At 44.8% G+C, this 13,424-nt stretch overlaps 1 protein-coding gene across 8 annotated transcripts in view; it reads left to right on the top strand.

Moving 5' to 3' along the window:
* The first annotated feature begins 2,170 nt into the window (after positions 1-2,170).
* The window catches only part of HECW1 (HECT, C2 and WW domain containing E3 ubiquitin protein ligase 1), a 253,483-nt gene continuing 242,229 nt past the window's right edge, over positions 2,171-13,424 (top strand). For 2 of the 8 annotated variants that reach the window (XM_088167576.1, XM_088167571.1), the window contains exons 1-2: positions 2,220-2,339; positions 11,574-11,672. Coding sequence is in view for 4 of the 8 variants with exons in the window: in XM_088167559.1 (XP_088023685.1) it covers positions 2,310-2,339 (30 nt within the window). In the remaining 4 variants the exon portion in view is untranslated. Of the gene's footprint in view, positions 2,340-11,573; positions 11,673-13,424 lie in introns of all 8 variants that reach the window. The other 6 variants (XM_088167559.1, XM_088167554.1, XM_088167563.1 and 3 more) reach the window with 5 other exon arrangements.

Below are 13,424 nucleotides of genomic sequence, written 5' to 3'. Positions count from 1 at the left end.
TGTGTTCATGGTGGTTCTGACTCCTTGTTGAACACCCATCATGTTAAGCTGTCTCTAAAATTCATAACCAAGCTTAAAGTTTGAGATGCTAGATTTAGACTGTTTTTAGAATGTGTGCATTTATCAGGTTTTCCTGGTTTTGCTTAACATAAAGTTTTTGGTAAAATCAATATATGTATCCACCCTTGGAAATGAGAAGCACGTCTCATTTCAATACATGATGTAGAATAACACCAGTAACCCTAAGAGCAGAAGGAGCTGGGTAAAAGCTCTGAGGGGGAAAGAATCAAGAGTGAGGAGGCTTGGACCAGTTCTCTACTCTGTCCCAAAAAATTACTGTGTGAACTTTGGGCAAACTTCATCTTTTCATTCCTCTGACTCTCTCCCTCATGTCTTCCTTTTTTTTTTTCCTATTTAGACTTTCAAAGTGCAAAGGCAAAAGCATATGCCTACTATAGGCAGTTCCAGTGTAAATGTTGATATACAGACTTAAAACAAGGAGGAAAATATCTGTTTGGAGGCCTCCTGAGGATTTTGCCATCATGGCCTACTGCAAACTATGATCAGTGGATGGCTTTGCTGGATGAGAAGAGGCAGTGTGCTTGCCCAAACATCACTTGAATTTCTCAAACACCTGCAGAAGAGTGTCTGAGATGGCCATTTGCTCATGTGGCCTTCATGACCTGGTATGCCTTTTGATCTGCCTTGCTCCTGGGGAAAAGCTGAAGCTGCTTTTTGATGATGGGCACCCCTTTCTTCCTACTCTTGATGCACAGGGAATTAGCCCACTTACTGGTACTGTGTGTTGGTAATTCTGACTATTGGTACATTGCATCTTTCACAAATGTTATAAAATACCAAGCCTTTCTTTTCCCCAAATCCAATTTGATTTTCCTTCTGAGGTTTCTGCTTTTGCAGGATTCTAATTTCTCCTGTTTCACCTCTTTATGAAAAAAAATTGGATGATCAAATGGAAATTAGATGCCACAATGTGTATGAAAGTATTTTGGAGTGAACTGATTAGCAAATTAAGATAAGTATTTCTTGCACCAGTACCAAGCACAGTAAGTGTTAGATCCAAAGAAACTTGTAAGAGGGGAAGATTGCAAAGGTTTTAGAAACAAATTTAGCTTCATTTGTCAAGTAACTGGACGCGTTTGTGGCTTTTACCAACATGTTTTTGCTTTGGGATACAAATTAAGATCCAGGAGAGTCTTGAAAAATTGATATGTTTAGTAGCAGGTGGGTGTGACTCCACTCCAACAGGATGGTGTTTAAAAAGTGCTATTTAAAAAAACCCTTTTCTCTAGTAAAATCAGGTGAGGGGATAAGTGGGCCTCTACAGGATTGTTCTGTCTTTTCCCTCTGCTAGCTGACAAGAAGAGCTGTCCTTCAGCCCTTTTGGCCGGTGGATGCAGACTCAGCAAGTTCCTGCTGGAAGCTGTTGTTCCCTGCAGTCCCAGCAGCTCGTGGTCTGGTTTCGGTGAACCGGTTTGCAAGACCTGTGGGAGGAATGAGTGTAAAGCACCTCTGTCCCCATCCTGAACTGCATTTTGGAACTTGATCTTCCCACAGCTGTGGTACAGTGACTTACTTTGTGCAAGGGTTAGTCATAAACCCCTGTCCAGGAGGAGAGGCTAGAGGTGACGGTGGTGAGACGTGCATGCTCCCCAGGCGAGGAGACAGCTGCTAGAGCAGTAGTGCCGCCCAAGCTCTTGTTCAGGTGAGCGGGGAAAAGGCTTTAACGACCACCCGGGATGCTCTGGCACTAGTGAGCAGTCGGTGTGAGGGCAGCAGCCCCGACTTCAAGGGGCAAAGAGGAGAACACGTTGATTTTTTTCCACCTCCATGCCCGATGTGCGGTGAGCTGGCTTGTGCGCGGTGATGTCCCCGTGCGATCAGCCGAGGGGAGCGGCGATGCTGTGCGGGGGAGGATGGTGCAGGAGGAGCGAGCGGGCGGCCCGCGGGTGGGCTCGGCAGGCGGGCGGCCTGGGACAGCGCGGGGCGGGCGGGACGAGCGCGGAGGGCCGGGCCGGGCCGGGCCGGGCCGGGAGGCGCTGCCGGGCGCCCGCCGCGGCGTGTGGGTGGCTCCAGGCGGCCGGTACCCAGCGACAGGCGGCGAGGTGGGAGGAGGCTGGCGGGGCGGAGGAAGAGGAGGAGGGAGCGCGGCGGTGCTGCGGAGCGTATCAGCCGGTGCTGGACTATGGTGCGGCTCGGCGGGGGCTGACACGCCGGTACCCCGCCCGCTCTGCCTCCCTGCCGGCTGACAGGCACGTGTGGGATGTGAGACCTGCCCTCGCCGGGGGAGCATGAGCTGTGCCCAGGCCGGCATTGTCCAGGTACGAGGGGCTGCTGCCGCCCGGCCTCGGGTGAGGGTGGTGGGGCGGAGGCGGGTGGCGTCGGCTCCCAGCGGAGAAGTGCGAGGCGGGATGGAGCTGGTAGCGGCCTCGGCTTCGGGAAAGGCCCTTCCCGGGGCGGGCAGCCCCCGCCCGGCTGGCGGGATGCGGCGGCGGGTCGTGGGTGTGCGCTGTCACCGTGCCCGGCTGCGCGGTGCCGCCTTTGTGCCTCGGCGGTCCGTGCGGGATGGGAGCCCGGCCGTGCCGCTGAGCGCTGCCCTGGGCGCGGGCGCGGTGGAGGGGTCGCTCTCCGGGGAGCTCCTTGGGCCCCGGGGGGTTACGGGATGAGCCGTCGGCCTGCCGGCTGAATTCCGCCGGCGATCAAATAGTGTAGAATTATGACGAGCGACGTGCCGGCGGGGATTGACATCATTTGGGGATGTGGATGCACGCAGGCGGTGATGAAGAGTCCAGTGCCGAATTTTTGGTGGTTACGTCCATTCCTTGTAAAAGCAGAAGCCCCCAGTTTTGGTTCTTGGCTCCCTGACAATGCAGCAAAATTTAAAGCACGAACTGCTTTCCCCCCCCATCCCCCCCGTGCTCTGTTGCTGTAAGCCAATCTTGTGACTTCATATTTTGGTTATTACCTTGTGTTATTACATAACTGCATATTTTTGTTAGCAATTAAATAAAATAACTTATAAGTATGTTAAGAGCATTGCCCTAGCTTGTAGCATTGTCAAATGCTGCGTTTCTCATTTTGCAGCCTGCACAGATAATGGGTTTGTACTGACACGGGCAGTACAATTCATTTTGTTCTCTCTTACATCGTTTCCCGTGTATTTCTCTGTAGTTGCAGAAGAAATGACTTAACCTGGGTTTAGATTTTTGCATCCTGCTGTTTGGAGCTGCAGTACTGCCTTTTTTAAATTATTTTTAAAAATTTTTTTAATATGCTGCACTCAGCAGAAGTGCGTAGTGAGACTGTACAACAGTCAGTCAGGCTGTGCTCCTGTCTCTGTGTTTACCAGCACCAGTGTCGCGTTCTATGGGGCACCTAGCCCTGTCTGAGCAGCTATTAGGGGCAGGGTGCTGCTGTGCCAGTGGTGACACATAGCAGGTGGTCAGCTGTGCCTTTCTGATTAGTGCTCATGCAAGGATTGCAGTTATTACCGTAATTCATTTTGGCTTGGGGATTCATTTTGAAAATTTGGATTTTCCGCTAAGAAGGGATTATAATTTCTCTGTGTAGTACGTGTGTTTTGTGAAGAATTGGAGTACGGTATGTATCCTGGCTGCACTCTCTGCTTCCCTTCTGTCTGCCTCTGAAGTGCACACCCTGTTCAGACAACACAGGTGCAATGTTGATTTTCACACTGGAGCCAGAAGTAGATGTAAAAGGCAGCACACGCTTAGTCAACTCACACCACTCATCCTGTCAATGCAGTCTCAGTCTAGTACAGGGGAAAAGGGTATGTGTTCTTACAGAGGAAATGTGAGGTCTGTTTATTTGTTTGTTTCAGGAGGGGGAGCAGGGAGTTAGCTCACAACAAAGAGTGGTTGGTCAGATGGCCAGCATTTGTGAGCAGCAAGCAGCATGTGATTTAAGGGTGGATGGCATGTTTTGTCACTTGTGTGATACTATTGCTGATGTGTTTCTGACTTAATGTGACCTGAGCTTTGGACTCCTAAACTTTTAATATCAATCAGCTTACTCATTTGAAACCAGAGCAGGCCAGAGCATTAACTGATCCACTCAGTGACTTTATCACAAACTATCAATATCTGAATATGACAGTGATTTGAAAGCAAACTGTGTACGTGTGCTCAGAACATCCCAAAGAATTCATCTCAAATCCATATGCTCAATATTTTAAGTGCATTCTAATAAACACTATGGTCCTTACTGTTTTACAATAAATAACTGGCTAAGACTTGTTACTTAAGTGTATTTTTCAGTGGCTTTGTGTTTCGTGTATGTGGCATGTGATCTTGCATCCTTTGCCATTGTGAGATCATCCCTGTGAAGCTTCGTGGAGTTCTGCACGTGCTGTGTTGTATGCTAAGTAGCGTTTATTCAAGGTAGTGCTAAATCCTTCTCCTTGTCTCCTTTTGAATAGTCTTCTTACAAACAATGCAGTGACTCGGTAAAATAGTGAGAATGAAATGTGGTTTATTAGCTGCCTTTTGGAATACTGCAAAAGATGCGGCCGTGGTATTGTACGGAGGATTCAGATTGTGAGAGTTGATGGTGTTGAACAGTTGGTGTTGGGCCAGAAGCAGTTCTAACAGAGGATAGGTTGCCTGTGTTTTAAAGCTGTTGGATCTGCCTTGTGGGTACAGACATTAAGGTTGTCCCTGTGATTTCACCTCTGAAAGATGCTTATAAAAAATACCCAGCAAAACAGCCTCCTCATTTCCACACCAGTTGCAAAGTTCAAACAGAAGGCCTTTTAGTAATAAAAAAAGCATTATTCTAAAATATCTTAGTTTGTGATGATTGGTTTTTCCAGAGAGCATAGCTTGTCTTCATTATGAATTTTGATCTTTATAAATATCTCTATGGTCTTATGTCTTTCCCTATGTAGTTTCCTCCTAAGTTAGGGAGTGCCCACAAAGCCTGGCTTCAGCACGTATAGATCATAGTATTTGTGGGCCTCTAGAGACAGGGAGGAGAACTTCAGCTTTAAACAAGTGTTCTGGCTCACTCTCCCTCCTGTTCTGTAGATGGGGTGCTTGCCAGCCTAAGCCAAAGTTACGCCTTTGTGAAAACTGCCCTGAACAGTTCAGCTGGGTATCGATATATACATATGGCTTACATGGGCACATCATGCCTGCAGCTTTCCAGCAGATACAGCTATGAGCCATGATTGCACTGGGAGTCACCATCACCTCAGATGCTCCCTTGCCTCCAGTGGCACCTGTGCTGCCGGGAATGTTGCTGTAGTGTTGGCCGTTTCCCTCAGATTGGCTTGCAGTAGCTGGAGGATGATCCTGCCCATACGGGTTTGTGTATCTGCCTATTAGCAGGAAAAGGAATTGTGACGCCCCCTTTTCTTCAGGATGTCTGTTGTTTGTTTACACTCAGCGGCTTTCTCGGTTTTGGCAATAAGGAGATGAGTCAGTTTTGCTTCTGTTTAAGGCTTTTTTTACCCATTTCTCCTGTAACATTTCATGTGCTGTTGTGATTCTGCAGCGGCTGAATGGCAAATACTGCAGGCATTTGGTTTAATTCCTTAGAAGTGTATTTCTATTGGCCTTAGATATCATGACCATTAATTCTAATAACGCTTAAAACAGACTAGATCTTATGCACTAACGTATTTGTCCTAAAACACAGCAATACTTCGTTTTCTTCTGGTGATCTCAGAAGGATGGGGGCCGTGCAACTCAGAAAAAATGAAAGTGCAGCCAGTAGCAAAGGGCAAGATAAGATGGACACCCACTTTAGTTGATTTTTTCCAGCTGAGATTTGAGGCCAGCAAGATGCTTAGAATTAATTAAGAAGAAATGACAAGGTTCTTTGATGCAGGGAGCCCGGGGTAATTTTCCTTACAGTTAATGAATGGTGGCTAAGCAGGTGTATAATGGGCTTGTGAGTCAGTCTTGGCCTTGTTTGATCAGCTATGTCTGGCTAGGGTATCCCTAGTAGGAAGTTTAGGTTCTTCAGGCAGGGCTCCTTAGGAGGTGCTGGGACTGTCCCTTGGCAAGATGGTGTCCTCAATCTTGGATGTTTGTTGAAAATGGACCAGAAGGACTAGTCCAAGCTACAGGTGAAATGGGCTGTTGTCCCGGGCAGCAAACTGCTGGGGGCAAGTGGCTGGCTGTGGACTGCTTTTGCTTTTGCAACAGGGAGGAGCTGGGTTGAAGCAGAGCAGCAGCTGACCCAAAGCAGGGTTCCCTTGCTGCCAGTACCTGTTGCAGCTCCTATTTGTCCTTTCCCTCCAGTGGCGGCAGCAACAGAAACCACTGCCAGCTCCTCAGGACTCTCCTTCCCCCACCTTTCCACTTATCATCTCACCCTCCTTTTCCATGAGTTCAAACAGCATTAGCTTGATCCCAGCTCCTCATCCTTTTGTCCAGAACATTGTCTATAATGCAGATAAACTGTGAGATGGCTTGGGAGCTGGGGGTGGAGTGATACGGCAAGCCATTTCTTTGAGATCTTAAAACGGGGGAAACCCTGGTGCTTGTGTTTGGAGTATCGGAGTCGGTGATCAGCGCCGTGTTCCCCAGGGAATCGCTGTGCTTCATTGTATTGCAAAGTTCTCTGAGGACGCAGCAGTGCAGGCAGCGTTCCCTTGATGCAGAGCAGAAGGTCTGTGGGAGAGAGCATGTGCACAGCAGTCAGGAAGCCTGTTATTGAGACCTACGCTGAGGTTTCATTTTATGCATTTAGCAAAACAAGCTCACTCTTTCACACTTTCCAGATATTTTTAAATTTCTCTGCAGATGCTTGTAGAACACCAACATTTGTTTGGTTTCAAGCCTGAATTAAAATTTCCAACCAATGTCTGGAGGCAAAATCAAAAAGGCAAGTATTTCTCCCAGAATTAAAATCCACTTAAATTTGAGAGTTGTTAACCCATTAAATAGCAATGGAATATAGACTCTCTTGGACTGAATCATTTGTGTTTAAAATGGAACATGCTCTAAAAATAAATGGCTAATTGCTTCAATGTAGTCAATATGAAATTTAGAAATGACTGACAGTGATTTGTCATCCATCTCCAATAGCAGGAGTCATCTGGGAAGTCTGTGATGTTAAACACATTTGTTTCTATTAGCACCTTTTAAAGTATTTTTGTTAATGAACTCCTGAATACCAGGACTGAAATATGTCATGTGGTATAATTATTTTTTTCCATTTCATAGGAAAATGTGTGCCGTGTGCACCTTCAATTACCAAATCAGGTTCCTCAGGTCCTGAAATGTGTGGTTCAGCAGGACTGGTTTTTTTTAAAGGAAGCAGGAGCCTGCTGTACTTCTGGTGCCAACAAAATGCTTTCACACATCTCCATGTAAAATTTAGGATGTCATCCTGCAAGCTGGGGAAGATCTGATGTTTTGCTACACACTGTATACAGAGAGGGGGATTGGTTAGGAATAACTCTCTGAAACATGTGTAAGCAGAAAAGGTGGAACAGGAAATTGTCTGCTTTTTCCAAGGGGGGAAGGAGAGCAAGAGAGGGGGGGAAAATGCTTGATGAGATGGACAAACAAGACATTATTTGCTGTGTGCTGGTGAAATGCTGGAGTGCTGGTTGTACGGAGCAGTGATGGGTCAAGGAGCTGCTCTCTGGATCTTAGGAGTTGCCATGACTTTTCTTCCCAAGACAAACTATCCTGCCAAAGTTTGTCTCCTTGGCAGCATATGGATTGCATGTTATACAGACTTTGCTAAGCTAGGTAAGAAGCCATGAAGTTGGGGATAATCTAGTTTTGCCTGTGAACTGTATGCCTGTTATAATGTACTTACTTCCTGAATTGTTTGAACTGCATTCCTTCCAGCTGGACGCAGTGACTAGGGTGTGTGCAGTTACCTGTCTGGGCATCTGGGTGCTCTTACAAGTGCTTGTTAAATTACTGGGATGAGTGTGACCATCTGATGTCCCAAGCTGGGCAACAGCTTGCTGCTTTTCTTTTGAAATCTGGGCCCTTTCAAGACTGATAGTGTCAATAAAGTAGGAGATACTGTATTATTCCAAGGTCTTAATGCAGCCTCAGGAAAATTTAAATTTGGAGTTCACATTTTAATGCAGAATATCCATCTAATATTGGTTTTTTTGTCAGTTGTCTTTAATGATGTGCTAAAAAAAGCCATGTGAGAGGCCCTAGGATTTTAATTTAAAAAATTATATACACTTTTCTTCAATGAAGTATGTTTCGTGTGTGACTGCATGGTTGCCTTAAGAAGACAAAGAAAATACCAGGTTTACTCTCTGAAGCCGCATCTTGATTTAAATAACAAAGTTTAGTTGCCATATGCTTAACCATGAAAAGTGAGGTAAGCAGATGAAATATTTAGTCTTAGAGTCAGAACATACATTTCCAAGATGATGCTGTTTGAGACTCATGAAATGTCCAGTAGCCATTAGTTGTCTCCTATCCTTGGTTACAGGCCTGTGAAAGCTGTGTAGAGATAAGGAGTAAGTAAAGTCTTTCCATGAACTCTTAAGTTGCCTAATTTGACTGCACTCTGCTCTCAAGTGGTAGCCAATGTGAAGTCATGATTCAGAAACATCACAAACATACCCTGAGTCAGAGGCAAGCCATGATGCTGAGATAAAGTGTTATTGAGTTTGGTTTAAGAATGAGCAATACTCCTTCTAGTTATTTGGAACTTTTCTTGATGAAAGGCAGTGCTGCAAGGCCTCTGGTGATTTCTAAATTTATTTATTTATTTTACAGAACTGAGTGTTACAGGGAAGCTTACTGTGTCCTGTGCCAGCGTGAAGCACTGACATTTCTTTCTCATTACTCGAGCAGCAGGCTAAAGCAGAAACAGCCACAGAAATTACTAGCCAGAGCAGTTATTAAGGACTAATGAGCTGAACTGTATTTTTTGTCCTCTACTTCTTAGGCTAGAAAATGATTTCTGTAGAGAAATACGTGGTCCTATGGTAGGACCCTTTCCAAGAGCGAACACTTTGGTGTTTTATGAGTCGGCTATCTGATTTACCTTCCTTTTTGTTTCCATTTCTTAATGTTCCTTAAGGATTTTGCTTTGTGTGTGAAATTACCCACTTTTTATGTGAACAAAGCTCCCATTAAAGAATAAGATTTCTCACCTGACTAAAGGCAGCAGTTCTTATGTTGGTCAGGAAACTGCATCCTGATGTAGAACATTACCCACTCTTGAAATTTGACTTTGCCTTGTTCTTTCATGCTCCTCAGAACTGTCACTGTCAAAGAATCCTCTTTGCAGATTTTCAAAGACTCTCTCTTTGCACATGTTTTCATTCTCTTTGATAGTCTGTTCTCCCCCTTCAACCTTCCTCCTGCTCAAGAACCAAGTGATTGCAAAGTAGTGTTCTTTGCAATGCAGTTTGCTGCACAGGTCATGCAGTTTTATGTTTCAGACATAAATTAAAACATGTTTAATAACTCAGACTAATTCTCCATACCTAATAATGTGATGTAGGCTAAAACCTTAGTATGTGTATTCGAGCAATTATATTAGGGCATTTAATTAAAAACATGTATCACCTAATTTTAAGTCTCTGAGTCCTTAAATATTGCTATCTTTTGCATGGTGCAGAAAGGGTGCTTGCTTATCATGAAGTGCTTAGGGCAATTTACAAACTAGGTTTTACTGTTGCTGGGCAGGGAATGAAAAAGTTTAGGATGTGGGAAGAAAATCAAAAGCAGGGAAAAAGAACTGTAGCAAATGTGTGGTAAAGTGTTCTAGTGCCTCTGTTTGTTCAACTTTCCAGCTGAGTTATTGAGGTTTGTCTAGAGGCAGAGCCTACAGCAGGGTGGAAGAAGACAGCATCTTCTAGAAAAGGATCTAAGGAGCAGCTGCTTGACTTGCTTGTTGGAGCCACTTGGTAATTTTTTTGACATGTCAGCTGTATTGTCTTATCCATCTTGGAAGATCATCAGAAGTCCAGGGAAGTTGCTGCAGAACTTCTAGAAAGGGGCAGGCTGCCCTCATGCCCTCTTTCCCTTTCCCTACCCCCACTGTCTGCAAAGATGACTTTTTGAAGTTTGGAATAGGGATAGTGGCTCAGGCCAGGCTCTCTGCCAGGGGTATTTCAACCCTGCACCATCACCATCTTTCAAAAAACCCCTAAAAATGTCTAAGGCTCTGGGTGGAAATGAGTAACAACTTCTCAAAAGATCGTAGAGGAAGAAGTTGCTTGATTACAGCAAAAAGATGATGTAGGGCTGCAGTGGAGAGGTTTTATGTTTAAACCTCTGTTTGGAGCGGGAATAGAAATGTTTCTGGTAGAACCTTGCTTCTGTAAAATATTTTGGTTGCATAGTTCATATAATAATGATTTCCTAACAGTTATAAAATGTGGATTTTGGGCATATGTGTATGAATTATTGTTGGTAAAACACAATTTGGAGGTTTGGTCTCCAAGTTAAATATATGCCTAGTTTGACCTATTTTTTTCCCAACCTAATTCTGCCAGCGCTGCGTGTGCACATGTGATGTTTCCTGCTGAGGGAGTCCCACTGACCTTAGAGAAACAAGGCACCTTAGGAAAGCTGGTGCATTAGTGGTGGTAGTGGTAGTAGGCTCAGGGTTTGCATAAGATGGGCTGTCAAGCAGGCTCAGCAAGGGGAAGATGTGAAATAGGATGTTTGAGGAGGAGTCTGATTTAACACCAAATTGTCTGGCAGCTCAGGAAGGGTCATCCTGAATAATATGCTTGGCTGACTTGTGACCTTCTCACAATAGTCTGAGAGGTGGACAGGAGATCAGTCTGCTTGATAGCCTTCTGATAACTCCCTGAAAACCCAGTTCATCTTCTTTAGCTACCTGGACAAAAAGGATATAAATGCAACATTGCTAACTCAAATAATCCTTGTGGGACCACGAGGGGCCATCCACATGCTGAAATGAAAAGTGCTAAGAGGGCCTTCAGCAAATGAAGATCTAAGCTGCTAAGTGTACACAGCATGTATTGAGTTTACTAGCTTATATCCAGGACACTATAGCCGTGTTTCATGCAGTGCTGCGCCAAAAAGAGAGGCATGACAGATTATCTCGAGTTGGCTGCGTGTGGGTAGTTTATGTGCAGCGCTCTGCTGTCCCCAGGGCTTTTATTCCCTGTGTAATGAAGGCAAAAGTAGTTTACTGCATCTCTGCCCCCTCAGAGTCATTGTGCCTTGGATGAAGTGCAGAACTGGTCAACAGTGCCTGAAGGGAGGCAGGTCCTCAAAAGCAGGAACTCCAAAACTTGTGTGTTGGGTAAGGCGTGGTGTTCAGGGAGGAGCTGTCCTCCCCACGAAGGGTGTTACTATTTCTCTTGTACCTGATTTAGATCTAGTTAGTACCTAGATCTGTGTCTTTCCAGGAATGTGTCCTAACAGGCAGGGAGCTTGTCTAAGTGTGTGTGGGTATGGGACATGCTTTACATGCATCTGGCCAAAGTTATGTTCTACATGGAAGATTTGAAGATTCATTGAGCTCGAGAGCAAGAGGGAACATAATTCTGCTTTAATGGGTAGAGGGGAGTTTTTGTGTGCCTTTGCCAAGAGCTGGTTCTCATGTTTTATATGCAGAGTAGCACGTGGGTTGTCAAGACTGGTGTTTCTGCAATGCACAGGAGCAGAACACAAGATTCCTGAATCCTCTTATGCTGACAGCAGGACTGAGTAGCAGTGAGTATCATTTTCAACTTCGATGCCTAAATTTTGTGTAAGCCCCATTCTTTTGATCTGTCCCAGAACATCTATGTTCAGTCTTAGTCTTATGAACTGTTTTTATTTGTGCCTCAGTGCTGCATCCAGTGGGAATTTGCATGTTCATTTGGCTTGTATCATGCAGTAGTTTTTTCAGTGGAATCCTGGTAGCTAATGGTGAATATGAAAGCTTTCAAATACAAATTCCCATGTAATAGGATACTGATGTAATTCAGTCAGAGCTTTGATTAGCTGCATATCGTATGTGGTAACCTCAGAGGACATTGGATCAGAGCCTAGAAATTTGTTGGGCTCACCTCTAAGTTTGAGTGAAAAGATGAAGGTGAGAGATTACTGAGAAATGCATTTCAGGTGCACCACTCAGCCAAAACTATTGTCTTTCCATAACCACTTTCTTTGATTCTCTGTTCATGGATTCTGATAGATGGTAGAGTGGGAGGGAGACTTTGTAGCTGCAGAGGTCTCAGCTGGACAACATGCCAATTGAGGATTTCTCATTAGAGAAACATGGTTAAAACTGCAGTTCATGATGAATGAATAATAAAAGTTTGCTTCCTCTAGGAGCTTTTAAGGGTTTTTTTTTTGTTTGCTTGTTTCCCCACACACATGTTTTTAAAAGGAAGCAGGAGGTAAAAAACTTTCAGCCGAAGTCAGCAGGCAAATTCTGCATATGCTGGAGGTAGCAAGTCTTCTGCATAATGAACCATTTTTATGTAATTGCTGTGGAGGAAAAAAAAAATCCTATTTTAGAGCAGAGAGGGCTGTCATTGAGAAGACTTTTTCATAGACTGCTAACCAATTCTGATGTTCCTCCTCTTGCTGTAGCTCACGTCCCTGCAGTGCTGTCCTGCTGGGCTTGCCCAGCTTCAGGTGTGGTTCAGGAGCTTGGACCAGCCCTTGGCAGCCCTACTGAATGCTGAGTCACAGGCAAGAGATGGAGATACAAGTAGTACCCAGATCTATGCAGCTCTGGTGAATTATTTACTGGAAATTAGAGACCCCCACAAATCACAAGCAAGTCATGAGTTGTTGATCAAGATTGGTGATATAATTATGATGCTCATTTTCTGATAGATAGCTGCTTGAGTAAAGAGCTGAATTTGTCACCATGTGAGCTACCATGAGGCTACCAAGCCTCTTAAACCCCACCCATTCCCCCAAAATGCCATGTATTTTTATTTACAGGCATTTTTGGGGAATATGTGTCATTTATGTGTAGACATTGTATCACCCTTGTTTTGATGACTCTTTACTTTGGAGTCTCTCACTCTCAGTGAAGACAGGTGACCTGGCAGGAGTTCTGGAGCATGCATGTGTGGGAGGAGGGGAGGCATATTAAGTAGTGAAGCTGCATGAAAATTTGCCAGTGGAACAGTTTTCTGTCAAAAAAAAATGCTGTTTTAAACAGAATCAAAATGTTCCACATGAGAATGTGTTTGTACTGCAGCTGGCAACTGTTCAGAGGATCTGGAGCCCTGCAGCCTTGTTTAATGATCAGATCCAGTTGGGAGAGATCAGACATGGAGGTGTGGCAAGGTGGTGGTTGTTGTTCTGTTTCAGCTGTAAAGAAAACTTCAGAATGCTTCGATTTCCCACAGTGCAGCGAATGAGCCTTGACCTACTCTGCCATTTCTTAATACAGCCCTTTCTTAAATATTATCTCTGATCTTCAGTGCACATCATTAAAGTGCTGTATTATTGTATTTACTT

Source organism: Sturnus vulgaris, chromosome 1 (genome assembly GCF_052056855.1).
Source record: "Sturnus vulgaris isolate bStuVul1 chromosome 1, bStuVul1.hap1, whole genome shotgun sequence".
Taxonomy (NCBI): domain Eukaryota; kingdom Metazoa; phylum Chordata; class Aves; order Passeriformes; family Sturnidae; genus Sturnus; species Sturnus vulgaris.
The sequence above is the reverse complement of the archived record's forward strand: the minus strand, read 5'-3'. Positions and strand labels throughout refer to the sequence as shown.